Raw genomic sequence first — 11,413 nt, forward strand, 5'->3', positions numbered from 1 at the left:
GCTGGATAAAAAACTATAATTAATGTGGTCAAACCCTAGCCAGATGATAAAATGAAAGCTTTGTTGTACATCAAGGCAAAAATCAATTTCATTAGGGAGCAAAGAGCCAGAGATTTAATTTGGAGAAAATTCCCCACCCTGTGGACAGAGGTTGTCAAGAAGCTGCCAGAATGAATGCCCAACATGAGAGGATTTGCCCTCCAGAGCACAGATTATCAAGGGCTGACAGTGACCTTTCAAAATTGCATTGGCAATTTTGCTTCTTAAAGATAGCTCAGGAGGTCAGGAGACCCCTGAAGGAAGTTCAGTGAAGATTCAGGGAGCCCACATTGATGGTAGAGTCATGCTAGATAGGGGTGCTGATGGCCAAGTGGGACAGACCCACCAAATCCCCAGGGACTCTGATGTGGGCATCTGGAGCACATTTAAAGACACACTATTTTTGAGAAACCTGTACTCCTTCCTCTTCCAGCCCCAGGACTCTGGGGCATCTGTAATGAAGGTGAGTCCTTTTAATACCTGAATAGTCACTCAGATGTGAGCATCTCCTATGTGCCGAGCTTCAGAGGGTTAGAGGTTTGTGGCACCTCGGTGGTCATCTACTCTTGTCCCTTCATTGTATAGATGGGGACACTGAAGCCTGAGGGAGTGAAAGCCAGGGCTGGGGCCAGGTCCCCAGTGTCCATTCCAGAGCCCTTTCCACTCGCTTTCAGTGGACTTTCGGGAGCATCATAAACTGCTCCCGTTTCACAGGTGAAGAAACAAAGGCCCAGATCCCCGAGGACTGTTGAGAGTTTTTCCACTGAGAACCACTGTCATTTATGATTTGCAAAAGGCCTTCATCCAGGCTGTCTGGGTGGCTTACGGTCAACTGTGTACCTTTGAAATTCCAGGGATGAGAACACTATCCTCAGGTTAGATGCAGAGCCACTGAGCAGGTGAATCTGTTGTAACTTGCAATATTAAAGGCCCCTCTGAATTCCCCTTCTTTACTGTTTTTTAAGTAAACATGTAAGTTGGATCAGGTGCTTTGTCTTTGTGGGTGAGTCCCCTTCCTTGCTGTACTAATGGACGCCCTGGGTCAGTTAGCAGGAGCTCACCGCCTCCACCAGGACGGGAGTTGGTGGGGAGGATAGTGAGGGCACACACCGTGCTTGAAGGGTTAGGGAGGGAACTGGGGTGTGGAGGGATTGCTGCTTCCTTCCCCCTCCCTACCCTCCACCTGTCAACCCATCACTGCCAACTGAGAGCAGACAAAGGCTACTTACTGGTAGTGCCCAAGATGGCCCTTCTACTAATGGCACGAGAGTGAGAGTGGGGACATTTTGGCCCCTGATTCACTGGGGAATTCAAACAAACTTCCACTCCTCTCTGGGCCTCAATGTCATCTGTAAAATAAGGACAGGGAGCCAGATCGTCTTAAAAGCCTCTGCCTGGTGTCTTGTCCCTCAGAAATGTTGAATACAAAACAATACACACAGTAGGCATTTAATAAATGCTATAGGCTGCCTATGACCAATATTTTTTAAACAGAGAAACCTCCTTCCTCACCATTTCTGTTCTGTTTTCACGTGGACCCCTGGATGTAACAATGTGCTTTTAAGACTATCAGTACTGCTAGATGTTAGAAGTCGATTGCAGGGAGGTAAACAAACACCCTGCCCATTGTCACCCAGCGACAGCTGGGGCCGGAACCCAGGCCTCTCACCCCAGCCAGGCGGGCCGCCCAGCTGGAGGAGGTGGTCCTGCAGCCAGGAGGCTGCCTGGCCATCCATGGCTTCTGAGCTGCCAACATGGCCATGAACCACAGACCCGACAGACGGGGAGACACGCTCAGTGCTCAGCCTGGCCAGCAAAGCCAGCAGGACAAAGCAGGTGGGCAGCAACTTGTACACAGGCTCCTGCAGAGTGGGTGGAAACGACGCCATGTCAGAACCCTGAGCCTCAGCACTTGCTGAATGTGCTCCCGTCCGGCTTAGAGCTCAGGACAGCCCTTATGTGTGAGCAGTGATAGCTCCATTCCACAGATGAGGAAACTGAGGCACAGTGGTACAGCTCACAAGTGGCAGGGCAGAGACTCACACCCAGGTCTGAGTTGACCCCAGGTCTGCAGGCGTTGGTTCCCTTGCCCTCGCATCTTTCAGAGATGTCCAGCCTGCCTCGCTCCCCTTTGCCTGTAAAAGCCATCGTGCCCCTCAAAGCCCTCTCCTTGGCAGCTGGTGCTCACCCCCACCGTGCGGCACATCCCCCACATCTGCTGGATGGGGGTTAGGTCGGGGGCTTGGTACATGGGAATAGGCTGGAGCGCTTTGCTGTCAAGCTGTTTGGCAAATTCTGTGTTGTTGTGTCCAAAGCCCTTAAATAAGGAGCTGGACGACTCAGCTTTTATCAAGTGTTCGTGCTTCGTTCACAGGGACCGTCTCACTTACCTCTCACAAGTTCTGTGAAGTTAGACTCGTCGTTCCCATTTGATAGGTGAAGAAGCTGAGGTCCTGGCAACTAGTGAGGGATGTGACTTTAACCTCAGCACTACTGAAATTGGGGCTGGATTATTCTGTGCTGTGGGGGTTGTCCTATGCGTGTAGGCTGTTGAGCAGCACCCAGACATTGCCTAGTATGCCCTGGAGAGTATGGGCTAGGAGGGGCTTGTCCTATGGAAGGAAGACCATCCTGGGCCCAAATGCATTCTGTCCATCTCGCTGGCACAGGCCTTAGAAAGCCTGCATTTGTCATTGTGCCATCCCCAGGCTTGGGACCCACTGTACCCAGTGCTGCCCCACCTTTCTCCCTGTGTAAGGGTTAGTTAGCCATCTTGGCCTGCCTCAGCCCTCCTGGCTGGTGCTAGGGTGTCCCCCCACTCTCCTGGGATGTTCCTTATTGGCTTGAGAACTTCCGCCCTAGAGGGCCCCCTCCATCTTTCCCAGATTAGGATGCCGAGGCCCAGGGAGAGGGGACTTGCCCAGTCAGTGTCATCAGTAGGATCAGAGTTTGAACCCGCATATTTGATTCCAGTCCAGCCACCACTGGCAATCCCACCTGTCTCAAACACAAAAGGGCCTTCGTGTTTCTGGAAAAATCCTCCTTTAGAGGTAAAGGGCTGGGTGGACACTCCAGACCCTCTTTCCCCTTCCTAGAGCTCTGAAACATGTCGCACGTCACTCCTTGCTCTACCCTTTCCCCTTCAGTTGGCTGAGCCCAAGAACTGACGGGAGCACCACACAGAGGGGCTGCCCGACCCCGTCCCCCCCACCCCGCAGCATCATTCTCCTCCCACTTACACACTCGCAGTAACGGGGGGCTCACTCCCTCTGCTCTCAGCCTTCATCATTAAAATCCTCCTGACACTTTTGTTAGTCTTCTCCTGAGAAAATTGCCCAGAATGGGTTCATTTTGACCTACCTGCTGCTTTGCGTGGCACAAAACAAGCCTTATGCCTCCCATGTTGGCTGGGAGAGGCATCTGCCAGCTTTTTTTCTGCCTGGAGATAGCTTCTTGTCATGATTTACTGAAGGCCCTCACCCTGAGCCGCCAACTTAGAGCTTGAGAAATGCCCGGGCATCTCCGGAAGGCTAATCGCTGCTGATGCATTTATTGAAAGTCTAATTATTTGGTTGTAAATCAAGTCATTTGGCTCAGCAGCGTTTATAGTTAGACGTTTGTTTGCAACAACCTGGCTTATATGTCTTTGGCTTGTCATTATGACAAAGCTGTTTGGGAAGGCAGTGGGTGGCATGTAGGTATTTGCTATGTGACCTCATAAGCCCCTTCCCCCACCTCCCTTGACTTCTAGAACCTCTCAGCTGGAAGGGGCCTTCATACTTCCACTCTACGCATTGCATAGTTGGAGAACCCCGTCAACAGCTAGAACAGCTGTGCTGGTCCCCTGGCCCTGCTATCCTCTCACTTTGACCTGGGCAAGTTGCTTCTCTCTCTGACCCTTCTCGTCTGCGCAGTGGGCATCTTGCAGATAATACCAGCCGTCCCTGCTTCTTTGTGAAGCCGCAGGTTGGTCCAGTCATGGACCAAGGGTGGCAGTGGCTGTCACTATTGTACACCTTTGTGTTTCAGGGTTCCAGGTCCTGTGCTGGAAATTCGCAGCGTGAGCAGATGCTAGCCTGCACACAGTAGGCCCTTGGGATATGTCGACCAGCTAGCTACCTATCTCCTGAAAGCCCCATCACTTGAGATCTGGGTATTTCTCTCCCACAGCAGGCCTGGGGCTCTCCTCAGAGCAAGCTTCTCTGCAGGCAAACAGTGTTTCTAGAGTGGCTGCACCTTGCTTATAGATGTGGTAAGGAGAGTTTTCCCTATAGACATATTCAGCAAAATATCCCATCTCCCTGGCGGTCAAAGACAAGGTGGGAGAGCAGCAGATGGTTTGAATCCGAGAGAGCTCTGCTTGCAGAGGCAGCATTGGGTCAGGGTTATGGCAGGAACTACCTGTTTTGCAGGCCCCTAGGTAGCCACAGAGGTCGGAGGTATCTTGTCATGGTCCTCTCCAGGCCAGCTCTCTCGCCCAAGGTCACAGCAGATCAGCATTAGAGCCAGGCCTGGAACTGTGCCTATCTGCCCCATTGATTCAGCACTAACGTCCATGCCCATCCCATCTTCATCCTGACTTGAGTGCCTGCCTGTGGGGACAGAGAGCCCATTGGGCTGGTCTCATGCCCTCTCTGTGCTGAGCACAGGTTGATGTTCCCAAGGCTCTGAGAGGGAGCGCTGGTTGGCATTGTGCTCATGGAGGGCAGGTGAGCTGTGGACCATCCTGGAACCAGTTGCACAGTGCATTTCAAATGCACAGTCTCTTTCTCTGCTCCCACTGATCTGGTCTCAGGAATCTTTGTACAATATAAGAGTCAAATGTTTAATTAAAATGACTTCATAAGAGGAAGTCCACTTAGACCAAAAGATGCATCTACTTAGAGATCTGATGGGCCCCAGAGTGGGCAGGGCCTGGGAATTTGTCAAGATGAACAGACAGGGTTCCTGCCCTCAGGAGCTCACAGAGCTACAGGGAAGCCATGTCTTGGTGCGGAGAGAGTCTGAAGGCCTACCTAGACACCTGGATTCATCTGGCTGAGTGGCTGAGCAGGGAAGATGAGGCTGCAGTGGTGGCTTCAGGGCCTCGAATACTGAACGCAGGCTTCAGAGTCAGACAGACTGAAATCCTGGCCCTACTGTGTCCCTTGGGACAAGGCACACAACCTTCCTCAGCCTCCCGTTTCCCCATCTGTAAACAATGATAGTTACACCAACTTTGCAACGTTTCTGTGAGCCTAAATGAGATAACATAGCAACAGCTCAGCGCCTGGTGCCTAGTGGGGGCTCAAGCACTGCAAGTGTCATTCATCTGGCAGTGGCAGTGGGGAGCCGGGGATGATTTGGAGCCGAGGGACAATGTTCTGGGGCATCTTGGTCAGGAGAGCAGCTCCCCAACCACCTTTCAGAAGTGAACAACAGATCACCTCTGTGTGTGGATTCTTGTAACTGGGTCCTACATGCTAGTCCCAGAGGGCAATTTCTTTGCCTTCTCCAACATAAATATTATATGCAAGTATTTTTAAGTCATTTCATCATGAAGAGAGGCGATTTAACATAACTATTACCCAGGATTCTTCATGAAATATGCATCAAGCAATTAGGTCTAAAAGCGAGAGGTGAGGCCTCGCACCCTGCCCGGGCCAGCAGCTGCGGGCTGAGTGATGTTTTATTAAAGCCTGTGATTATGAGACGAGGTGGGGCCTGTTATTAGGCCCGGCACACCAGGCACGATTGATAATCCTGGTGATGAGGAGGTGCTTTTTGTGATGATAATGAGCAATCTGAACACTGACAGCCCCAGCACCCCCAGCCTCCGCGAGCCTTACGAGACTCATTAGACACGTCACCCACTGGAGACACCCCTATTTGTGACTTTGCTCTCTCGCAAGATGTCCTATCAAAGGAGACAGGGGTGACACAGGAGCTTGGCAGGTGGTGCCTGAACTCCTCAGGGACTGATGCCTTCCCAGAAGTGATGATGGGGAGGTGCACGGCCCTGGATGCAGGCGCCCGCGGATTTGGCTGTAACTGCAGCCCACCTTGCTGTGTGCCTTGAGCCAGAGTGTTGGTCTCTCTGAACTCAGTTTCCTCCAAAGTACCCCAAAAGGGTGAGAGGAGGTGGTTCCCAGGCTGCTTCTAGCTCCAGAGCAGCAGCCATAGCATCCCTGTGAATGCTGGTTATCTAATGCGCCCCCTGTTCTTCCTAGAAATTTTAACATTTTCTCTTATGCTTGATGTCTTCTGCGTAGAGTCAAGAGTCATTAAAACCATCCTTTCAGCTGTTTTAAATCTTCAACTATTGTTTGGTGGCATCTAACTCATGGGGACCTTGTAACCTCTCAGGAGATATTATTATGACACATCCATTGGGGGATGTTGACAAAGCTTTACCTGACCTTTGAATGAGCTGGGATTTGACAGATTGTCTGAAAAAGAAAGGCTGGTCACCTCTCAGGGCTTGCCAACCCCATGTGGTGGTCACCACCCTGCTTCTGTGGCTGGGGCTCCACTCCACCAGTCAAGACACATCGTCACCAGTCCCTGAGATGGCTTTTCACTGTCAGCCAGTGCTGTCTCTGATTTGCCATCAGCTGTGCAGCATAGGTGCCTCGGTGACTGAGGCTCAGGGTCGAGGAGTGACTTGCTCAGTGTCTCATGCCTCTTGCCCACCACCCTGCCTGGCCTCACGTGGAATATGGAGGGCTGAGTAGGGCCCTCTCCTGGAGCAGAACAGTGCTGAGGTCAGGAGCTTGGGCTCTGGGAAAGGCCCTCCAGGGAGGATCGCTGTGTGGCCCTGGGTCAGCCACCTCCCCGACGCAGCCTCCATGCTCAGCACATGGCCTGGCTCACAGGAAGTACCCAGGAAACATCGCCCCGAAGGCCATGGGCAGCAGTGGAGGGTGGGTGTGAGGCTGCCTCCAGGCCCCTTCCTGCAGAAAGCCCTCATGAGCAGGCAGCAGATTGTGCTTATGCACACGGAACCCAGGACCTTAGGCCCAGAAGCGCCCTCAGTTACCCTTGCCATGGACCCAGTGGGGGCAGGAACAGAGCCCACACTGTCCAAGGTCCAGAGAACCACAGAGTATGGTGCTTGAACCCAGGGGGAAGGGCCATTCCTGCAGGGGACTTTCATCATCAGGACCAGCTCATGGGCCTTTCTCCCTCTGATGTGGAATAGTCAGACCATGGGGTCACAGGGCCTGAGTTCTCTGCCCTGATCTGTGAACTTCATGACTGGTTTGTCCCCTTGGGACAGCCTGGCTCAGGGTTATAAACTAGCAGGTACTAAACTACAGTGTCAGAGGAACAAACAGACGTGGAGAGTCAGGAGAGACTTCAAGAGATGATGACGGCTGTCCTGCCTTGCCCACCCATGTCTGTTGAGGTGGGGACAGCAGTGTGATGTTTCTAATACCGGGTGGTCATTTTGACCCTGTGGCCTGGGAACAGAGGAGCTTCAGTTTCCACCTCCGGCTCTGTCAGCTGTTGCGACCCCGGCCTGGCCCTTGCTGGATGTTTTAAGAACAACCAGTAAAAAAATGTCCTGTTAACCCATATGAGTTATTTTCTTTAACCTCCTTAAAATTTAAATCAGCTGCCCCTGCAACTTCATACCTTCCGTACCAGCAGGGCTTTAGCATCCAGACAAGGCTCACGGCTGGCTGCTGCGATCCTGTCTTACACGTCCTACGCTTTGCACCCCGAGCTCTAGATCTGTGAGAATCGTAAATCCTGATGGTCTGGCACCCCGAAACATGACTCCACTGGACTCAGGAAGACATGAGGTGTGCCCGAGGCCACTCCCCTCCTTACCTGAGCTGCACTCACCTGCAGCCCCAGCCCCTGCTCACCCATACCCATCCTTTGTCCAGGCAAAGCTGAGCCCGTGGCCTCCAAGAGCTCAAAGCGTTTTTAACTATTCCCAGTTTTCTTAGCTACACAATTTCAGTGCTTCATTCAAGCAAGTACAGTTCTTTCCTGGCCGGCCAAAATCGGCAATCTCTCCAGTGTGGTGGGTGGCTTTAGTCTTCGCTCAAATGGAGTTGTACATTTTTCACTTAGTGCACACACCATTTCCTTCCTAATAGTTTAAGCAAGTGCTCCTCCTGCTTCTCAGATATGTTGAGGCAATTCTCCAATGAAATGACCCTTTACTGAGGAGCAGAGCTTGCCACAGGCTCTGTAATTAGAACATTGTCAGCCTTAAAAAATCTTGATTTAAATTTCAGTTCTTTACAGGAATTATTCTCTCTTGAAACATAATTGCTCTCCAAACGATTTCCTTTAAGCCGAGGGTGACATCTCTAAATACATTATTATGAGCAGATATATTGCTCAGTGCCTGCACTTCATTAAGCATTTGCTCTGCCCATTTGAAAATGGTTCTGGAGTCCAAATTGACGCATTAATAGAGCAGGTGCTGGTAAGCAAGGGGAGTCCAGTCCTGACTCAGGGAAGTGTGTTTAAGCTCATCAGTACCCCTGTAGGAAAAGCCAAAACCAGAAGATCTGGAACTCAAAAAGGCTACAGACCTGTGCCCACATGTAGCTTTCAGCCTTGCTGGGGGTGGGCCTTGATTTCAGGGGGGTTGACCATAAGTTACCTGTGCCCACAGACAGGCTCTGGAGATGGTAGCAGAAGGTTGGAGCCCCAGCTTTCTCACTAAGTGACAAACAGTAAATTAGACTACTTTGGAAACCACAGCACAGCACCCACAGTGTGACAGCAAAATCATAAAGGGCAAGGCTTGGAGTGGAGTGGACAGGAAAAGGGCAGCCTGGGCAAAGGCAAATTGACGGAGGGGTGAGTGATCCAATGTGGCCAGAGTCCTGGGTAGGAGGTGGACAAGGCCGTCCAGGACCAGGCGGAAGCACCATGGCCTTTGCTGTCTGTGAGCTGTGGCCCATCCAGCATGCTAGTGCAGTTGGCCGGCTACAAGGGTCATAGAGCACAGGGCTCTGCTCTGATCACCAAGGAACCTTCCCAGTGCCCTTTTCGTCAGATGCTGGGCATGGTAGGCATAAAGACAGGGCCCTGTTCTGTGGAGCTCTCGGGGGGAAATAGTAAGAAGCCAAATGCTAATAGAAGCATGATCCTCTATCACAGGTTGAACCTCAATGTGGGCAGAGGAAACACGCAGGCTGTGCCTTGGAGAAGGAGGTTTTACTGAGTAGAGGGAGGAAGAGAGGGGAGTGCCCACACAGGGACAGCACTGGGGAAGAGCTCACAGTTTGCCTTTATTCCATTGGTTAAAACTAGTCAGATGGCTACAACGGCTACAGGGAGCCTGGGAAATGTAGTTCCCAGCTGGGCAGCTCCTTCCCAGTGACAGTTCCATATTACTGAAAGGTGAGCATCAGTTTTTGGAAAACAGGTCACCTGTCATCCCTGCCACACTTCGTTTCTCACCTGTAAGCTGGGGGTGATGACCTCAGCCTTGCCCACCTGTCGAGGCATCAGGGACTTAATACTTTGCACCTTCCAGGCAAGACTGAAATACTTGACTGCATCAGTAATAGGAAGAGGGGCCAAGCTCTTGAGGCCGAATGACAACTTGCAGCAGTGTTTTCTGTTCATTCCTGGTCCCGTACTGGGACCAGGGAAGCTCCTAGGTGCAGCTGCATTTTGGCTGATCCTGGGCCCTGGTCCTGGCTTGGAGAGGTGCGACTCCTGGCTGCTTCTGCCTGAGGCAACAAGGAATCTTTGCATCTTAGCAGGATTTGGCCAGAGGGATAGTTCTCCGAGGTAATGAGTGTGGATACATGACATGGCCTTGTTCAGAGCAAAATTGACTGGCTCTCTAGGAAATTGCTTTCCTGCTCCTCAGCCCTCCTTCCGCTCATCCTGCGTAGCATGACTGCTTTGGCCTTTGTCATTCTGCAGATCTTAATAACCTCTGTGTTTTGTTCACAGGAGCAGCCAGGGCTTTATGCACATGAAACTGGCCAAAACCAAAGAGAAGTACATTCTGGGTCAGAACAGCCCACCCTTCGACAGTGTCCCAGAAGTTATCCACTACTACACCACCAGAAAGCTGCCCATCAAAGGGGCCGAGCACTTGTCCCTCCTCTACCCTGTGGCAGTGCGGACCCTGTGAGTGGACCAGCCCCGCCCTGCTCTGGGACAGGGCCCAGACTTGGAGGAGCCGGAGCCCCTGGCCGCTGTTGCCAGCCCTGTCCAGTTTGTGTCGTGTGTATGGTACTAGCACACCACTGCATGTCTCTAGAATGCTGTTGCCACTGCGGGGGCTGGAGAAGGCCCGGACAAAGACAGAGGGATGGCCTACATGCCACCCCAGCCCCCACCCCCACCCCTTCCTCGAGTTTCTGTGAATTAAAATATTTGCAAATCCAAAGAGATGCCTTCCCGAATGAACAAAGGAGAGCAGCTCCGAGGGGCGGGGCAGGAACTCCCTGGGTCGCAGCTCTTTGTTCTCCAGCTGTCACGAATTCACACCTGTGTATGGGGCACAGTTTTCCCACCAGGGCCCCACTGGTGCTGGGAGCCAAATGCTGGTGCTCCGAGAGCCCAGAAGGCCCCAGGAGTCCTGCCTCCCCTCTGGTGTGCATGTGCGCGTCTGTGTGTGTGAGTGTGAGCACATACGTGAGAGAACATTGTCACACAAAGATGTAAGCCCACTAATCCATTTTTAGTCATTCAGTGTAATCATTAGATCTTCAAGGAATCATTGTGCGGTCAAAAAGAGGATTCAATTATTTATGAATAGGGTGTGTAAATAAAATAGTCATTTAATATATATTCTTATCCCTTTTTTTTAAATACATATATATATATATATATATATATATACCACAGAGGGTCTCTGAGGGGGGCAGTGCTTACCTGCTGGTGTGTCTCCTGGGCATGTGTGGTATGACAAGTCTTGGGGAGGGAGGGAGACAGGGCCCCCAGCTCAGGGCTGAGGCAGTCAATGGGGCAGAGGGTTTTCTTTGCCCCAAGAGTCTACCTGCAGGAAGGTGCAGCAAGTCCTCATGTTCAGACTCCACAATGGTAGCCTCAAATGTTGACCCAACAACCAGGCTCTCCCTTCTGCCTACAGCATCCCAGTGATGGCAAGTCAGTGTTAACCCCTCAGGCACACAGCACCTAGTAGTGTAAAAAGGGCTCTCCCAATTACCTGGTCAGTGCCACTTTGTGAGGCATTTAACATGTGGGGAAAGGGAGGCTCAGAGAGGGAAAGAAACTCGCCCAAGGTCACACAGCAGAGGAGCCTCTTGAGCCCGGATTGATAAGCTCCATAGCCCTATGTGGTCTAGTTTCACCCTGCTCCTACAGAAGGCAAATCCTGACTTACCAGGAGACATGGAGCCTGACTGGTCATCTACACTGCTTCCAAAGATACCCCCGCTAC

General features: G+C 51.8%; 1 protein-coding gene across 1 annotated transcript in view; it reads left to right on the forward strand.

The window, feature by feature from the left end:
- Positions 1-10,798, forward strand: part of SHB (SH2 domain containing adaptor protein B) — a gene marked incomplete at its 5' end in the record, with an annotated part of 129,114 nt that extends 118,316 nt beyond the window's left edge. The window contains one exon of the mRNA XM_006911556.2: positions 9,955-10,798. Coding sequence (XP_006911618.2) covers positions 9,955-10,138 — 184 coding nt within the window. The remainder of the gene's footprint in view (positions 1-9,954) is intronic.
- Positions 10,799-11,413: the final 615 nt, after the last annotated feature.

Source organism: Pteropus alecto, unplaced genomic scaffold (assembly GCF_000325575.1).
Source record: "Pteropus alecto unplaced genomic scaffold, ASM32557v1 scaffold114, whole genome shotgun sequence".
Classification (NCBI taxonomy): Eukaryota; Metazoa; Chordata; class Mammalia; order Chiroptera; family Pteropodidae; genus Pteropus; species Pteropus alecto.